General features: G+C 37.3%; 1 protein-coding gene across 3 annotated transcripts in view; it reads right to left on the bottom strand.

Moving 5' to 3' along the window:
* Positions 1-2,002: 2,002 nt before the first annotated feature.
* DISP1 (dispatched RND transporter family member 1) overlaps positions 2,003-20,089 on the bottom strand; it is an 85,429-nt gene continuing 67,342 nt past the window's right edge. For all 3 annotated transcript variants that reach the window (XM_063152261.1, XM_063152263.1, XM_063152262.1), the window contains exons 3-8: positions 17,654-17,683; positions 13,929-14,052; positions 12,824-12,951; positions 12,291-12,388; positions 10,134-10,231; positions 2,003-5,658 (exon numbers count right to left, since the gene is read on the bottom strand). In XM_063152261.1, the coding sequence (XP_063008331.1) occupies positions 2,014-5,658; positions 10,134-10,231; positions 12,291-12,388; positions 12,824-12,951; positions 13,929-14,052; positions 17,654-17,683 (4,123 nt within the window). In that variant the 3' untranslated portion in view covers positions 2,003-2,013. The remainder of the gene's footprint in view (positions 5,659-10,133; positions 10,232-12,290; positions 12,389-12,823; positions 12,952-13,928; positions 14,053-17,653; positions 17,684-20,089) is intronic.

The following is a 20,089-nucleotide window of genomic DNA, read 5'->3' as shown; positions in this document are numbered from 1 at the left end:
TCACTGTATCAGCCTTTCAGAACATATAAATCATTATGGAAACATAACAATAATCTCTATCACTACATCACCGTTTCAAAAACAGTTATTAATACAAGCAATCAAAGGTGGTTTCCTTACTCAGAATGCAGGATGGAAAACTGGCTTAGGGAAAAATCTCATTTTGAGCTCATCAGATGACAAAGTTCTCTGTTCTGTAGACACATTGGCTAGGGACCTCCCCAAAGGCCCATGTCTCAAAGCTGTGAATGACAGCTCATGTGACAAGCACTGTAGTAAGCATTACATGCTGCTTTGACAAGGTCTGACAAACTACACTCAAGCAGGTGTGGTGGGCAGAAAAAAAGCTGGACAACAGCAACAGTCCAGTTTATTTCTTATTCCCTTAAATTTCTTTAGATTGCTAGCACTACAAGTGTTAGGTTTTAATTAATGGTGTCTGTAGGGCACAGAAAACTCTCGTTACAGGCTGAAGAATCAGGCTCTAAACTGAGTGACAAGTTCCAAGGTAACTAAAACTGAGTTTTATTTTATAACTAAGAAAGAATGATACTCTTAAACTATGTAAAACTAATTTAGGGTTTTTTGTAGATTTCAACCTCTTCCAGTCACTGGGACATACAAGCACTAACATCACTACTCCCAGCCAAACGTAAGTGGTTTGTTGCATGATATGAACCTTCTGCATGCCTCCAACATGTACACTAGGACAGGATTATCCAGGCTTTTCTCCCAGTGATTCATTACACACCAAGTACTTGATATCACATCAGCCCATGAAATCTATCTTCTGTGTCTCAGAAATCAACATCACCAGCATAACCAAGCAATGAAATGGAGATTTGTCATTAAGATACTCAGAAATTATGACATGGTACCCATTCCAGCTCTCAAATCCACCCTCCTGGAGTGATAAGACCAGCAAGTATTCCCATGATTACCCATAGCTATCATGTTACTAAACCCTGCTTAGTCTTACACAGATGCAACATCTGAAATCCAACCTCTTGGTTACATGGTTTAGTTCAGTATTTACAAAATATTCATCTGGGAACTTCTCCAGATAGAACACTCAGAACACAGTATTTAAATTTATGTTTCTGAGCCTTTTGAGTTGACTTAATCTGATACTTACTGTTGGCAGTAAGTCTAGAGCCTGTGCATTAACTACGCCTTTCTCCACAGTAGATTAACTCTGTGGGAAAAAGTTCAGTATTGCAAGGCACTTCTTGTCCAATTTTACAAGTCCTGACTTTACATACATCTGTCAGCTGCATAAACTGTAGTTTTGTTGTGATCACTGAAAAGTCAATAATGTTCACTGACTACTGTTTCCACCTGTATTCTCTGGTATGTAATGGTAAAGTCTATACAGTAACTGCCAGAAAGGCAGTTTAAAATGTTTTACTGCACTATGTATACAGAAATGCAACACAGGCAGTGTAAATGCTGTAGACCTCAAGGAGCTTTTCCTTAGATTTTGTTAGGATGAATAGTTAAAAATATTCCCCTAACAGGCTACCCTGCAGAGCTGGTCTGTCAAACAATTCTGAAAGAACACAGATACAGTTCTGCTGCTGCTTCAAAGTGTGCAGAAGCCTGCCAAGGCAGCAGAAGAATAAAGGTAAATGATGTACTCAGGAAATGTGCAATCTCAGTCTGCCCCAAATGTTATTGATCTCACAAGCCCTGGCTTCAGAAAAGGGAGAGTTTCTTTGTAATGCTTTATTTCTTGAGATGGTTTATAAGGAGAAATCAAGCACTAATGTCCTGGAACAAAATCTACATGAAGTATAATCCACCTTATGAGTCATAGCAAAAAAAACATTCTGGACAACATCAGGTTTTACTACATGTAATGGCTTTATGAAATGTATAAATGTTATTGTTCTATAAAATACATTTTTCATTCCAAAAGGCAAATTATATTTCATATTTATTCAGAACTTTCCTTTCTAGTGCTTTAAACTTACTTTTAAAAGAAAGACGCAGGATTGCCAAATTAAAGGTTTATTATAGTGTTTTTATTAACAAACTTTCATTGGAAAGTTCTGGGCGCATTAACATAGGAGGCACATTGGCTTCGATGTTTGGCATTTGACAGTCAACAGAATTGCACTTTACTGCAATTGTCTTGCCACAACAGTGTGAACTTTCGTGGCAACCCTCAGAGCGAGCCTCTCTCCCTGACTTGGTCAGCAGGTGATTTTTATCATTTTGGTCTGCTTTCAAAACTCTGTCATTCTGCAAAGAACACTGATCTATCTTGCTGTCAGCTTTCTTTTTCTGCTTTGACAGAGAGGCTTTCTTGCTTTCCACCCTGTTTGCTTCTGTACCACCCTTTTCATCACACTTACCTGTCTGCTGACAGAATCCCTTTAGGTTATTTTGGACGCTGTTCTCACATTCAGAGCAACGCACTATTAGAGGTGCCGCGTTTCGGCAGAGGAACTGTGAGGAGCTCATCACCTTTGGAACAGTTCTTATGTTTTCTTCTGGGTTTTGATGAGCATGTGTATCTGTCCTGTTTATTCTCTGATGTGCCTGGAACTGTTGCACAGACTGGAGGAAAAAGTTTTTAGGCAGAGAGTTTTGTGTCATCGTTCTTTTGAGCCTTCCCTGAAGGCAGCTGCAGTGCAGGATATGCTGGACTGGATGAACGTAACCCTCGGCAGCTTGCTGTAAAGCATTTATAGGAACTACAGAGCTTTGGATCTGCACAGTCCCCGGGGAGGGAGAACACTGGTAACAGAAGGTGTCACTTAACTGCTGACAGGAGTGTGGACTCCACTTCGCTGTCACCTGCTTATACGTATCAGGACAGCTACACTGCCGGTTCTGAGAGAAAATTGGGCATATGGTGTGTTGGTCAATAGAGGTCTGGAGCACAGATGAATTAGCAACGTTTCTGATGCCTTTACTCACTTCACTATTATATGCTGGATGCACAGGCACAGATGAATTTTGGGGCCTGCTGCTGAAAAGCTCTGAGCAGATACGAGTTTCTTCATATGTCACTTTCTCTGCAGGGTTACAGATTCCAGTTTGTGACGCCAGAGGTTCAAGCTCATAGTGCTCATGCTCCATTTCTGGTTTTTGGCTTCTGGAGTCCATCTGGTACTTGCTAACAGGATGGGATTTGTTTTGACTTCTGCCCCCTTGGGCACCTGAAAAGGCCTGAGAGAAGGCATTACACCGCAGCTTTTTTGGTAGTGGGATCTGGCCACAAGTGCCCTGGGGCCCAAGGCATCGGCACATACACTGGAAAAAGAATGTTGCGAAAGCCCAACTAATGCACATTATAAGCATCATGAAAGTGCCAAGCTGAGTGTATGCCAACACTGTTGAGGGCATCATCATTGCCCCAGCTACAAATGTAGTCAAGGCAGCCATTGCAATAGCAGAACCCATACGGCTTAAAGAAAAAATTACCTTCCCCTCTCGGTCAGGGTCAGGGGCCAAGCGATAAGCCACTCCATAATGAACAGCAAAGTCCACTGACAAGCCAACAGCCACTGAGATTGTGACAGATTCCAACACATTCAGCTCCCACCCAAGAAGAACCAGAGAACCCACTGTGACAAAAATAGTTCCAGCTATTGAAATGATTGCATAAAGGCTTATGACTATGTTCCAAGTTGTAAGAAGCATTACACTAAATGCAACGGCAACTGAAAGGCCCATGGCAATCAGAGTACCATCAGAAAGACTGTCCTGAAGATCATAAAATTCAAGGTTACTCACAAACCAGCCATTGCTAAGACCTTCAGGAGCAGAACTAAGCTCACTTGAAATCCATGAGTCCACCTCTTTGTAGAACTGATGCATTTTCTCATAAGCCAGTGTGAAGAGGTAGGTGCTTTGGAATTCTAACACCACTGCCCTGATGGTATCATTAAGGTCAAAGCGAGGCCCTGGGGTTTTGCTATCTAAATGGTACCCTGTGCTTCTTTCTAGCTCCATTATAGCTCTCTTGATACATAATTCAAAAACTTCTTGTTTGTATGGAAAGGTCCAGTGGCTGCAGCAGGGGTAAAGAGATGGCTCATCACAGTCTTGATTCTCCATCCATTGCTTAAATGTTTCAATGAAGCAGCTTGTGAAGTCTTGTTCTTCTGTCTGATAAAAAAAGGTTTGATTTCTTAACTTTTGACAGAAACGTAAAATCCAAACCTGCGAAGCTGGGCTAGCAATATTAAAACTGGTATCTAGCTGCAGCTCTCCTTTGCTTTTAGGGTTTAAAGGGTCACCATTATCCTCAGGTGTGACACCCCAGATTACGGTAATTGGCATGTGGAGCTCTTCTCCATGGTGGACACGTTCAAACATAAAAAGTTTTTTGTATTCTGCATCGTATCGTTCAAATGGGTGAGAAGACCTAAACACCTGAAACTCTGAGAGCTCCAATGATGGCAGTTTCATCTTTGGATTTACACACACGATATATGCTCCACCAATTGTTAAGGCAAGGAACCAGAAAAGCCAAATATACCGAAATTTGATAACAATGCATGGCAAAACTTTCTCAAAAAATATCCTGGATGCTTCTGAGACTGCAAAAATAATCTTGTGGAACATTTGGCACAACACTGTCCAGCAGTTTTTGTTGTTGCATACCCTCTGCTGAGGTTTCTTAAAGCAACTGAAAATATTGACAAGGTATCGTTCATGTAATACAACTACAGCAGGCAGCCATGTAACCATCAAAACATAATTAACCAGAATGGCAGTGCCAGCATAAACACCAAAACACCTGATTGCTGTAATATTGCTGACATAATTAGCATAGAAGGCAGCAGCAGTTGTAAAACTTGTGACAAACATGGAAAGAGCAGCGTGTTGCAATGTGATGCTCATTGTCTCAGAGGTGCCAGCATGAGGTTTATCAAACTTTGTGTAGTTCCAAACATCACATAAGACAAAAGCATCATCTGCTCCAATCCCAACGAGGATAATCAATGCCGTGAGATTCATGAATGGGAAGAACTCAAAATTAAACACTACCCGATAGAGAAAATAAGAAATAATCAAGGAACTAATTATTGCAAACATAGTCATTAGTGTGATAAACATGGACTTGGTGTACACACACATAACTAACAGGACAATTACAATGGCTATGGCAGGATACACAGTATCCATCAACAGATAATCTTGAAACAATCTATGTTTTATTCCGAACTCAATCCCTGTGATGGTTGTTACACCATCAGAAGCATTCCAGTTCTCAAAGTTATCTAGGTAAATACTCATCATGCTTTCCCCTTTCTCAGTGGGAGAGAAGAGCATGCTGTATTTTAAAGCTGGTAATACATAGTCAGCTGTCTTTGGGCTTAGGAAATCCTTGTCCACTAGATAGTGAAGGATCTGGTAAACAGCATTGTACTTGGTACATTTTCGAGGCACGTTTGTACACTTGAGTTGGTCCTTCCTTTTGGCATTCATGTCCCAGCAGTCTGGCCCCAGGGTTCCATTGTAGTAGTATTTGGCACAAGTGCGAAGCAGCTTTAGGGTGTGAGAGACATCCCGTTCAACAATTTTCTGACATGATGACCTGTTGTTCAGAATAGCAATATAGTTGCCCAGTGTCCAGCTGGGACAGCATGAAGCAGCAGTGGCTCTCTGGCAGAGATCACCAAACTGGGAATGGGATCTGATCTGTATAAAGACAGGGGAGACAAATCCAATTTAAAGTAACAGTCTGAAACATTCAGTAACCCAAAAAAAAAAACCAACCCAAAAAATTACTTTAAATTATGAAACTTCAGTTTATATTAATATTTGGTGTTAACATATTAAATTCTTATTTCCACATAACTGCTTTTGATCAGTATCCTCTTACATGCAGCAGACTAAACCAGCCAGTATACAGACTTGTCACAGTGGCACAGAATTGGCAAAAGTGTTAAAGAGTATTATTTGAAGATCCACTGAAATGTTTTGTTTCTTTCCAGTCTGAGGACTGTTAACTCTCTTCTATTATCTCATGCTATACTCCTGAGAATACACAATCAGCCATACATCAGTGAAGTTTCATTCTGCTTGTAATCATATCCTGCAGTTCCTAGGAGAGGCAAGGACTTACCATCCTGAAAGGAAAGATGTGACAGTTTTACCATAACTTCCATCACCTGATCTCTCTTCTACAACCCTGATTATTTTATTAATCTCTTTCAGCTCTTGTACATCTGGCAGGCACTGTCCCCAAACAGCTCTGCCTGCCACCCAGGCACTGCATGTCCCTGAGTCATGCAGGTTTTCCAAAGCACAAGGTAATTCCACTGTCATGAAGCACCCCAAAATAACAGGTCATGCCTCTAAACACTGCACCCACAGTGCACGGCACATTCTGGTTAAAGATACTCCTCAAACAAGGGAGTCTTAATCCCTTATGGGGATATTTTTCTTTCACTTCCACAATACTCCAGATTTAGTTGAAGACAGTAAGAGCACGACTTAGCTAAATCACCTCAAGACACTTCTACACAAACTGTAAGTAACTATAAACCAGAAATGAAACTCTAACAAGGTTAGATCAGGGAAATTCTCTCAAGATGAAAAAACTCAATCTTTGAAGAGCACAAGGAATAAAAGTCTCCAAAACCAGAACTTCTGTTATATGTGACAAAGTAGAATTAGCCCTTCAAATAGTTAAGATACATGTCAAAGTTATGTTCTGATCAAGTTACACTGAATATTACACATAGTAATACAGTCACATAAATAAAGCCATGTTCTTCAGATTTTATAGGAGTGCATCCTGAAACAGTTGTCCATGTATGCTTTAAATTTAAGTGATCTGAAAGAAACCACTTAGCCTCTTTTTTCTTTTTTTTTTTCTTCAGCAAAATTGCTCAGGCTTATTATTAGCAATCCTTCGTAATGCAGACTGAAAAATACACTTGGGAATTCTCTCAGCAGTTATAAAAGCTTTAATATGGACCAAATTTTGTCAACCAGTTTCTGAACAATAACAAATTGGCATTCCAAAAACCCAGGATAATTCAAATTTGATTGTTTCCAGATAAAAACTCTCACACATGCAAACTCAGGAAAAACTGAACAATCAACTAAATAAAAGGAAGCACTGGAATAGCATATCTGTGTTTTTCATGGCACATCTCCAGGTTGGTCCTATGAGGATGTAATAAGCAAACTGGGAGGAAAGGACTGATTGTCTTCTCTATGTATTCAGGTTCAAGATGGGACAATGACGTTTACACACTGTTCTACACTTGCTGCAGGCCATAAACATTCACTGGCAAAGTAACTGCTGGCAAAGATAAAGTAACATGAGGTGGTAGCTGGAAATTAGAAAGTAAAATACAAAATTTAGCTCCTGATAGCTCATTAAAATACTATGTTAAATGTTAATAGATTGTAGCATTGGGCTTTGTTGGTGATCCAAAGGAACTGGAAAGGTCATTCTGGTGTTTCCAGACCTGCTCTGTCACTGGCACCACTTCAATTTACTTTGGAACAAGTAAGGAAATGAAACTGTGCAACCTGCAAACATCTGTGGGCAGATCTGCCCAAATGACTCTCTGCAGTGACAGAGAATCACAAATCCACTGCTGTGGGGAAGCAGTCTTAAGGCAGAATATATAGTCATTAAAGTTTATAAAATAACTGTTTACAGTTTATAGGGAAAACATTCTGCAATTAACGGGTGAAGAAAAAGCTCTTCTTATCCAAGAAGTAAAAAAATTAGAACACCTCCTATAACTATTTTGTATATAAAGTTTCCATGATGATTATACGACTTGCATATGCTGAACTGCTACAGGGTAGAGCCCCTAAATGTCAATAAAGCCTATAGTTGAAGTAGTTACAAGCAGATGGGAATACAATTAATACATAGAGGACATGCTGTTAGTCCCATACTAAAGCCAATATTAGTTGGTGCTGATATCCTGTTTATCATCAGAAAAATACATAAATTCAAAGGTTTGCACTTCCAGGAAGCAGTGCCTGATTTTCCTGTCTTTGAATACAGAAAGATTTTCCACTTAATTCAACAGAACTGGGGCCCTGAACAAGCATGAGGTCAAAACCAAAAATAACTACAGCCAGAAATGAGTCTGTAAGACCAGAAGGTCACCAAAGTCATAGATTTTTTTGTTATGACTGCAGTGCAAGTCAGCATCCTCTGCCTCCCTAGGGACTGGCTGCTAGCAGAACTTAGCATTTAAAGGTGGGACATAATCACAGCACTTTGTGAGTTCTAAGAAGTGTCAGATGTACTTAAAAATTGCCAGAAAGTGTTCAAATAATTAAAAATGTTATTCATAAGTAACAAGCATTTAAAAAGAAACTATGAAAAAAACTTCATCCCTTTCTGAGTTCTGAGTATCTAATTTTTAAAATAAATTTATATGCACAGACCAGCAAAAATACCAAAACCTAACCATACTCATTTTTCCATACCAACTAGCTAAAAATCAATGCTGCTACCATGATGCACTGTTGTTCTGCTCAGCTGAGGTGTTAAATTACTTTATTCCTAAGTAATTTACAAATAAAGATCTGCATGGTCATTATTTACAACAAAAATTTTTATAAATATCTACACAGTTGTGGGTGTAGATGATGCATCAAACATTTAATTTTCTGAAGTGCTCTTATTTCAAAGGAAGAGCTGGTTTTATGGGCCTTGTTTGTTGTAGTAAAGTAGTTTCATCCTTCCCTCAGAAGGTATAGCTGTTTTTGATATAATACATTTTTATCAAGGTGAGCAGATTGGGAGGAACAAAAGAAACAATTTTCGGTAGTAATGCAATCATTAGAGAGATTCTCTTCAGAGGTAATTTACTATCTTCTGTTAAACAGAATGATGTTTTTTAATTCAGACTGCATTGCTTTGCAACGATCTGCACTACCTGGGATTTACCTGCATCAGGTGCCTGTGCAACTGAACCTCTCTACAGTAAATGCACAGATTAGCATCTCCTCCCTCACTCAGCCTCAATTTTTACCCTTGTTAAAGGTTATTCTCCCCTGGATCTCCTCATTGAACTGGTGATGTGATGACTCCCTAGCTCAGCTCATTCAAAACTGAGCTGGGCTGCTTTAGATCCCGTACTCTTGCTCACCTGGCTCGTTCTGATTGCAAGAAAAAAGGGATAAAACCACATGAGCCATCCTGTCAGTGCAGTCATCTCTGATGGGGAAATAAGGAACATTTAACAAGCATGTGAGGACAAAACTCACTTCCACCAAGGGACCCAACCAGGACAAAATGCCTGTCAGCAGACTGCCAAGGGAGATTCATTATACAATGTTCCACTACAGATCAACATTTTAAGCCAGCAAATGATGGCTGTTGTAGAGAAAACAGTTTGGGAATTTGCTAAATTAATACAGTTGTCTAATAGGCAATGATCAATCCAATAATGAAAATATTTCCTATTAAATAAATCAGAAATATGAATTAAGTTGTCTATGATTATTTTTGTTTTGGAGAAGAGCAAAGTAGAAATAATTTGTTCAGTATTAACAGATGAAAAACATATTGCTGCATTTCCATGCAAAGTCATCAGTATGTGAACCAAAAGTTCATTGTTACTCAGTTCAAAGGAGTTTGCTCCAGCAAGTGACAAGCTTACATTTTACAGATAAAATAAAGTTTAAATGAAAATTAGTATCTCTAGCTATTTTACCTAAGTTCTTTGCAGTCCATTTAACAGACTATTCTAAACTAACAAAAACAAATTTGAGCGATCCACTGGGTGTCAGAGAAAAAAGCATATATTACGAGATTATAGTTAGTTCACCTGGAGGTGAAAACACAAGAAAAATCAATTATTTGCTGGGACCCAAGAACAAAACCCCATTGAATAATATTTTATAAGGAAACACAAAGTAAAAGTTAAGATAATTATTTCCTGAAGCAACCCTATTCTACCCAATTCTGGATGCTATTAGTAGAAAACTCAAAGAAATTCCCCAATATATAACCTGATCTACAAACTGAAAGTTGTTTTTTAACTGCACATACATACTGACTGATCATTTGACAGAAGTTGAAACACATAAAGTCTTCTCATATGCTACTGGATGGCAGTGGGCAGCAAACCAAAGTTTCAAATGTATGCTCTGTATTTGCAAGTGAAACAAATGCCAAATTGACTTACCCTCAAGTTGTCTACATTGCACATTGATTTAATTGCATTCAAATTCCATAAATTCTCTCCTTCTGTTGATGTAAATACCACTCGTGAATAGCGATCACCTGAAATTACAGAAGGGGGTTTTTACTGATTGTTTGGGTGGGCCTGGTATCAAAGGCTGAGGCAAAATCCCACCATTCAAATGGCACATGGGAAATCTTTGTTAAGTCATGGGAATTCACCTCCTTTTCAATATGAGCTGTTTATCTGTAAGACTCACTCCACGTGAAAGTTTCGATTTCCTTAAGGTGCTTATAGTAAATATGGCATCTGCAATACTACACAACACTCAGAAGCTCTACAGACTTCTATTTAAGCAAACTATCTTCTGAAATATGACAAACAAAAATCAGAAGATCTAATCAGCAAACTATTAAATTCTTGGCACAGTATAATGGCAGTACACTGATAACAGTAATCAAAGGCTGATTTAGTATGTCATTTGGGAATATAAATAATAATTATAAAGCTGTTTCTACAAGAATGTTTTTGCTTTAGAAGCAAATGACTGCAATGGAAATTGTTGTGATATCCTTGAGGCGATTTTCAAGAATTCCACAGTTTAGAAACATGGAGCTTAAATTACAAATTAAATCACATTTATCAGAAGACAGATTTAGGAAAGCAAATAATTACTTAGTGGCAATGAGATCTGTCTGCAGAGCTCACAAGGGAAACAAATACACAAACACAAATATACACATCTGCCTAACATAGTATGGTACTCTGGGTTAAGAAACATGATCACACTAATGAAGTATTCCAAAAACCCAAAAGGCTGAATTTTCGCCACTGCTGTGAAGCTGCAGAATTTTTGCCTTCCACAAGGCTGCAATAAAAAGACTCAGGGGCAGTGCTTCATGATATCCAACAATGCTTTACGATCAAGGGAACTGAAATCTAGAGGTCCTGGAGCAGACAAAGAAAGATACCAGGAATGACAAGAGTGTGTCAAGAGGAAATCAACTGTTTTCTTTACATAATGGACTGGCAAATTTTCCGAGAGAAATGCAATTCCTTCATGACTGTCACAAACTGAGACTACGCAGAAACAGCAGAGGAAAGGAAGAGAGTGAGACTGTGCAGAACAGCAGCCTGGATAAGAGGAGTCAATTCTGCTTCAAGAATGCTCAGCAGAGTACCAAGTACATTTTCTGTCCCTCACTCATGATATGCTAATTTGGTTCTGGTCACAGGAGCAGAAATGATGACTTTGCTCCCATCCTCTCACTTTGACGTAAGACTATACTGCAATTGAAAAAAAAAGAATAAATCTGTTCTTCACCCCAGTTTTCCTTGGTCATTGCTCTCTTAGACCAAGTAATCTACACAAATAATTTCACCAATGTATTTTTGTGCTCTGTTATCAGTCCTCACATGTGGAAGTAGCCACAAAAGAGCTCAGGTCCTTCTATGAATAGAGGCATGATCTACATCTCTCTGCCAGACCAGGACTTATCAAAGTTCTGCAGTTGACTTGTAAAAAGTCAAAAGACTTTGTCTTTTTTGTCCTCTAGTTTAACTTAGTCAGCTTCATAGCCTACAGTGCTTTAAGGTGGGGACATTTTTTTTTATTTCTGTTTCTTTGAGGGGGATGTTTTCTTCATTGGGTTTTTTTGTGTCTATTTTTTTCCATACATAAACCCCTACATTCTGTACAAAATATAATTGGTGGATACACAGGAAAAGTATTTTGATTTAGGTTTTTTAGAATTAGGTTAATGGCATGGACAAAACATAACTTCTTCCCAAATGTGAATTAAGAACTACATCTCTAGCCACACACAAAACAATGATTTACAATGTTCAGTACTATCAAGAACTAATAAAATTCCTAACAGGAAATGGAAACACTTCAAGGAAGCACTTCAAGTAAATACAGTTTTTTTCTGAGAAAGAGCCAGTAGAATGGAACCAATAAGGCAAATCTTTAAATAATTCTGAAAGTGACTTTGAAACATTTTGGTCCAAGATTTCTGCATGGCGAAAGAAGGTATTTATTGTGTTTCTATATTAAGTTTAAAAAAATCTACCTAATACAGCATACAATATAGAGAAGAGTTCAGAAAACTCTGAACTGTCAGAAGTTTTTAGCTCTCCTTGTATCATTTCTCCACTTACTTGGAATATCACAGAAAAAGGTATCCTTGTGGAAGTTCCAGTCTGCTTGCCTCTTCTCTCTTTCATAGCGATCATCTGACCATCTGTCATCTTGATGACTAAACCAGAACAAAGGGTTTCACTTTACCTTAGCAAAGAAATCATTAAAAGAAGCACCATCCAAACAAGTCACACAGTTTTAACAGCTCTTACACCCGAGAAAACATATTTTTACCAATGTGATTTTGGGATACAAAAACAGAAACAATAATTTTTTTTTCTTTAAATTAAGAGACTTCAAATGAAACGACATTGAGTCCAGTACCAAAAATATCCATAGAGAAAAGTACAATTATATATTTTTTTAAAAAAGCTTGCAGTGGGAAATATCTAGCCTGGTATGAAAGGCCTTAAATACTATAGAATATTAGATTCTGTATTTATTGAAATCAGTGGCAGTATATATTTTAACTTCAGAGCGTACCAGTGAAAGCACGATATACGTTCAAAACCACCAATAAAACAAAATTTACTTTTTTATTACAAAGTCTTACCTTTTAGCTTGCTCATCTGCATATTTGAAAGGGTAGTTTGCAAGTGTTGCTTTGTACCCTGTGTTTTTCACCATGTTGTTCCATGTGACCAGTTTCTGTCCTATGGCTGTCCCTCTGGGTTCAAAGCCCTAAGGGGAGAGAAGCACACAATTCCACTAATGCTTTTCATACTTCAGTTCAAACAGGAGAGTGGAAACACAATCAAAATGATGGATAGCTTTCACTATGAAGCATAATTACTCCAGGCATCTACTTTTAGAAGTAAAATGCTTTATGACAAAATAATGACTGATTGTTGAGAGTGACAAGGGATTAAGAATTCTTGCCCGTCCTACTGCTCTCCCTGATATGATTTAGTCCATCCAATGTTCAACACTTGGTTTTCAGAGGAAAGGCATTCTACAAAGTACTCTTCTGTATCTCAATTATCACTCTTAATTAAGAATAAGGCAAATATTTAAATAATTTTGAAAGTGACTTTGAAACAATTTTAACAACTTGGCTCTTTTCTAGAAATATTAATTACATATGGATTTGTATGGATACACATTCTACACTATAAATACCAATAACTTAGAGGAACAGTTTATTTTTATTTGAGGATAATGATTAAATGCCTTATTTTCAATTTAAAAAATCCTGAAAGCTACTCATGCTTAAGACAACTCATAAAAAGTAAAAAATTAGTGAAATATTTAGTAAATCTGATAAAAAGAACTTTTATCCTTTCAATATGACTATCACTATCCTCAGAAGGGACTTAGAATATCCTCTCCTTTAACAGATCCTGGCCTTCATTCTTTGAAACCTGATTTAGAACGTATGGTCTGTGCTGTACATCTAAAACTGGGATGAATTTAGATTATTCAATCTGAAGCAGTTCTCTTGAAGGACACATGACCTTAGCAAAATGCAGAGGGCATGGAAACTAGTGGGTAATATTCTTTGATGGCAACTGCATCTTTGTATTATCATTTGCAGCTCCAATGTCAAGATTTCATACTGTATCACTTGCTGTACTTGCATTTGCTGTTTACTGATTCCAATGGAACATAGCAAATGAAAAATACTTATTTGACAGGACAACTGATGGGAATTGACTTACCAGCAGTGGATCAGAGAAATCTGGAAGATCTGGAACTAATATTCCCACAAGTGCACACACCACTATGAGCACAGTGCACATGCCCAGGACCACCACAGGCCAGTCGGCGATGAGCGCAGCATAGCTATGGGAGAGGAGCAGCAAGAGGTGCTACAGCAACAAAAGCTGCACACAGAACTCATCTATACTTCTCTCAAGAGCTTTTCAGATCAGACTATTATTTTTCCCCAGGATTTGGACAAAAAATGCAAGTTTATCCATGATTGCAAGCCACTAGAAAAAGACAATTTGTCAAAAATTTAGTGAGAGAAAACGTCACTATTTGGGATCTTTTCAAAACTTAAGCATTTTAAGAAAAATATCTAAGAAAGAAAAAGATCTGTTTTAAAGTATAACCCAAAGAAAACACTTCCTCTATTTAAAAAATAGTCATTAAAAAAAATATTCAAACCCTACACACTCGTGATTCATGAAATCTGTTATAGTTCAAACATGCAAGGGGTTGGCAAGATGATATATAAACTAACATTAAGTGTCTAGTCTTACAGCATAACATCCATCCTTGGATTTTAACACCTAGTTCATTCTAAATTTTATGAGTGGCAGAATTGTTATATGCAAACCTAATTTTCATTATTTTTGTAAAATATTTGTATTTTTGTTAATTCAAGAGAAATGTTCAGAAAATTAGGAGAAATCAATAAATCTTCATTTCTAAATGATTTTTCTTACAATAAAGAATTGAATTAATAGAGTTAATGTTACAAAAGCAACACTGTTTAATACTGGGAACAAACAGAGTATATGAAGTCCCATAAAAGCATTAGAAAAGTAATTACAGGCTATGAATCCTTCTATACAAATGGTCTCTGTAAACATTAAATATTGATCAAGATCTCCACTCTTATTTCCTCCTCAACTTCAAGCAGCATAACATGAAAGTTTACTGCAGAGAGCTCCTTTACTTATTTCTACTGTCTTGAAAGATTATGGCTCTTTTTCAGTTTTAAGAGCAACTTGTTAATTAATCACAATATAATTATCAGCTTCACCGAGATTTTCTGTCCTGCTGCTAAGAAGGGAGGGATTGTCCATCTCCCCACTCCAGGTTCCCAGTGGGTTCCCAGAGCTCTGACTGCAAAATCAATGGCATATGCAAGCTTAATCCTGTTTTTCCGTAGCATGTGGAAATAGGCACCGCTAGGGGTCTAAGTACAGCTTTGAGGAGCAAAGAAATCCAAAGCACTGGGTGTTTCTCCATTTCCCATTAAGTAAACATGGAATAATTCTGACATGCTCACACAAGAAGTTAATTAGCAAAAGCCTGAAAAGTAGTCTGAAGTCAAAATTTTCATTAAAGTCAATCACAAAGGGGCAGCTTGCCAAATGAGCAATTGTACAAAGCAGAAGGGAAGTAAATGACCTAATAGAATTTTTCTATTTATAGGACTAAATGTTTTTCTAAACTCCAAGCTAGACTGACTAATTATTACAGATATTTGCTCTGAAGTCATAAAAATTATACCCAAAAGATTTATTTTCCTATTTATCACTAGTGCCAGATTTACCACTTTGACATGTTGTCTCTACAGTTCCATTCTCAGCTGAGTACTCTTAAATTGGGTAAATTCTTTCAGCTGTAAAAGAAACTATGTCCTAAGTGTTTAATGTGATAATAAGCCACATACAGAAAACAGTGAAGTACTTGTTTACACGTGCAAGTTTCTCTTGTTTCTTTTACCACACACTGAAATAAAGATAAGCAGCGCTGACCTGGGCTGACAAGAGGACTGACCACTCTATTTTTAATTTTACTTGTCTGAGCATTATTTATGCTGCTGAGGGCTCCAGCTCCAACCAACCAAGTTGCCTAAAACTAGCCTCAACCCCAACCCACTGTACATGGCTAAAGAAATGGTGGGTTTTGAATTATTTTATTCATTAAAAAGCTATAACATGAGTTTAATTACTTTTTTTTTCCTCTGTGAGGAGGAAGGGACCACCCTGACAGATTGGGCATAAACGGCCACTTGCCTGAAAATGCTTAAATCAATTCCTCAGTGGAGGAATCACATTGAGAAAGGATATCTTTAGTGCTAAGAATATTCTCTAGTACTTTTCTAAATCAGGATATAACCTCCTCCTTTTGGATGCCTAATTAAAACTATTTTTTGTTCGTGCAAAGACCTAGACATACAGCCACACTTACACCTTCTTGGTTTTGTTTCATCCAAAATATTCTAGCACTGAATGTTGAACTCATGTAAGTTTGACACTGAGTGAAATACCATTTTTATGCCATTTTTCACTGTTTTCAGTCTGTTAGAATGGTACTAATTTGAGCTAGCTATGTACCATTAAACTGTAGCTTTCAATAATTTATTTCTTCCTGATGTTTTTCACACACCTAAAAAAGGTTTGATTTGTTTTTAGTTTGTTTTTTTTTTTTTTTTTTAATTCATGCTCTAAGTAACTCAAAATGCTTAGGAGATAGAGTAATTCAATCTATATTTAGCACTACTAAAAGCACCACTGTTATAAAGCAATTTGTCTAAAGGTGATCCAAGACCTCAAATGTTTTCTTTGAAAGGAGAAGGTAAAAAAAGAGAATGTTTAGGTTCTTTTCCCATTTTAAGCATAATATGTGGCTAGTGAAAAACTTTTCAATTCAGCTCCTATATACAGATGTTCTCAGGTTCAACCACTCCTCAGGTTTGTACAGAGACAGAAATGCACCATATATAGTTTTTGTATTGTAAAAAGGTCACTATTAACAATAGATATTTGTGTGACCCAAATCATATCAACACACAGATTTCTGTAACTCAAATACTTACATGACATTTAACAAACAGGCTTGCTCTTTACTGAAAGCAAATCCTAAAGACGGACAATTGTCCATCTTTGTGGACAACGGTGTTTTTAACAAATAAACTCCAACAATTGTGTTTTTAATGTCTTTTCACTTGAGATGGTTTCTTGTTGCCATTCTGATGCACTGACAGTTTTAGATACAATGGTTTGTTATTTTCTCTGACCCTGCCATTCTACAGAGCCTATAGAATCCAAACCCAGTGTTCTAGATTGCATGGGGGTTCAGAAGAATTAAAAACTACTCTGACAAAATTTTCAGAACTTGCCTGTCAGGTGTGTTTATCACTATTGATGATACAACAAAGCCACTTCTCAGAGCAACCCTTAACCAAAAAAGTACTGAGGCATGGAGTATCCAGGCACATATTGTAATAAAAATGCCTAAAATAGTTGAAAACAAGAAGCATTGAAATCTGGATAGATTTTAAAATTATGGCCTAGTACTAATGAGGAGACTGCTTTTCTGTCTGTAAATGGAGCCTAAATTTGGATATCCTGCATGTTCTATCCCCTTCCTGATCCTGTAGAATTCACAGATGTGTTTTTAGGGATGTAAAAGAACGTGGCCCTGGCTCCTTGTTTCAGAGTTTATTTAGGGACCCATTGCAGATCTCTTCTTCTAAATGTGGTTTGACCTTGTTGATAGTATCTGGTTTCCCACGGCAGTTGCAGAAGTTTACTACCAATTGCCTAAAGAAATACTTTTAAAGTCTGATTTAACTTGAATGCTTATATTTTTTCTTTGAATATTCCTTATTCTTCCTTTGTATGGGGAATAACAGTTTTGCCAGCACCTCATCTACCACCTTTATAATTCCACAAACTGCAGCTGTGACAGCACTGAACCTTACCTTTTTGGTAACTTCAATGGTCTGGCTGGCCTGAAAGAGAAGAAAAAAGAGAGTAATTGAGAATGCATGAAATATGCATGCACACACCAATTAGTTTAATTATTCTCATACGTAAGAAAATAAATTATAAAAATCAGATATTTTAGGCTATGAATTATTTTGAAAGGCCTACAATCATATTCAGTTGAGCCTTTGCAAACAAGTAGTTCAGAGAACAATTACAGCTACAGGCAGCTGGGTTTTCAAAAGTGGAATTTATGCAGCTGATTTTTGGGATCACTATTCCTGAGGCTTTTCCAGTTTTCAACAAAAGACCAAATACGCTAATATGATAAAAATTCAATACTGTTGAAAACAATAACAAAGTTTGCTATGATGGAAACAGACAATCATCAACAAGACCATTCTTGTTGATGTTCTGAGTGTAATTCAGAAAACTTCATAGTTGTCCTTTGTAATTTCATTACAAAAAATTATTTTGGCCATAAATTCTGTCTTGCCATAATACAGGAAGTAGAATGACATAGGATACCTCTATAAAATATTTTTATCCAAGTTTTTGTTACTTCTTAAATGTCTAATATAAAGTATATTATTTTGACAAGGAGGTAGCAAACCCAAGTGAAAATTATTCTTATCTAACACTGTTCAGCATGTACTTCAATTTCTTAGCTACTGGACCAGTAAGATTCACATAAATTTCACTTAAAAAAAAATCTTCATAAACAATCTGCAAGTCATTTCAAGAACGTGACATAAAATCCCTCCGAAGCTGTAACCATGTAAAAGCTTCAGTTATGTTATGGATTTGTTTTACCACCAAGGACATATTTAATATTACTTCTTTTAAAAAGTATGGAAAGCACTGAGTTAAGAAGCAGGTACCTGCATAATATAGATCACTTAGTAACATCACAATGAGGTTGCCAAAAGCATAGATTTGCATGCTTTCACACACAGATAAACAGGTCATGCTCCTCAGAGATTTTCAGGAAAACTTAATCCAGTAAATAGAAATGAAATTTGCTGTTCTTCAAAGTAGTAAGAGTTGTTTACTCCTACACAAGATTAAGATTTGCTCCTTTCAGCCACAAGAAAATTGGAGAAAAGCAGATTCACAATTCTCTAGTTGCAGAGTAACTCGCGGATTAATGAAAGGTATAGACAAAGATTCTCAGTTGAATGCAGACACAAAAGATTAAATTTATGAAGTGCCACCAACCTTCAGACTAGGTGCAGAAATCTGACTTCCAGAGGTACAGAACATACCCAATTTTCCAACTGATGCTAAAAGCTGCTGGTACCACTACAACAGACTCACCAGCTTCCAGAATGTAGAGAAACTCAAATAAACTGAGTTCTGAAATTACTTTGAGCAGTAAATTACCCAAGGCTGAAAAGAAGCTGTGGCAGGCTTGGGGGACTGCTTACTGTCCGATCTACAGCCTCAACCACAAAATCAACTTTTCCCAACTCAGGCTAGACTGGAGGATCAGAAACCAGGTACTGAAGTCAGAACTCACTCAACTTGAATCTGAAGTGAACAGTAACAGGACTCTGGATGAAGAGAAATGCTTAAACAGACAGTTCTTTTTATGAACTTGCACCAAGGCAGAGCACACGCTGAATGTGCCTTCAAGACTGTATGGAAAAGGGGGCAAAGTCACAGTGTTGGGAATAACAATAAACTGCAGCATAATCTCCTGGGTTTGATGAGAGAAAAATATAAGCAGACATACTTACTGTTAGTAAGGTAATTCGAACACTAATTCCTATCTTTCATTTTTAAAGATCTGAATTTCCATATATATTCAGCCATTTGTTTTTGTCTGTGCCATAATAGGCTCTGCCATGAGTAATAATATCAGGCAACACTTTGGCACAAGCAGAGCCATCCAACAACAATGATTAGTAGTACCGGCTTTGTTTTTATGCTGACCTGTGTAAAAGCTTCTACGACAATTCCAGTTTATATCAGCAGATTAAATTGTTTTCTTCTGCATGGGGGCTACTTTAAAATTAAATCTGTCTAATTTGGTTTACACAAAGTGGGTAAAAATACCAACACAGTCATTCCTCATCCTCCCCTGGTCTCATCAAAACCAAACTACATTTCCCTCTGTTTCCTGCACCTGCAAAATATATTCAGTGCTGAACAAATGATGATGATTAAGTTCTTCAAAGCTAGGCAGGGTTAAAGGTCACACCTGCTATCAAACTGTTTTGTTTTGAAAAGCAAACACTGAAAAAACCTGGGTACACCCGGGTAAATTCCAGCAGGGTAACCAATCCCTTGCAGCTGTTGTGATGACTTTATTATATTGGTCAATAGGAGAAGCTATCCCTGAAAACTATGCCCCAAAATTCTTTAGTTATGCTCTAAAATACAGAAATGCATGGCAAAACCAGATCTTTCCCACTTAATGAATGTTGCTG

This window comes from Melospiza melodia, chromosome 3 (genome assembly GCF_035770615.1).
Source record: "Melospiza melodia melodia isolate bMelMel2 chromosome 3, bMelMel2.pri, whole genome shotgun sequence".
Lineage (NCBI taxonomy): Eukaryota > Metazoa > Chordata > Aves > Passeriformes > Passerellidae > Melospiza > Melospiza melodia.
Note: the sequence above shows the minus strand (reverse complement) of the source record. Positions and strands in the feature narration are given on the sequence as shown.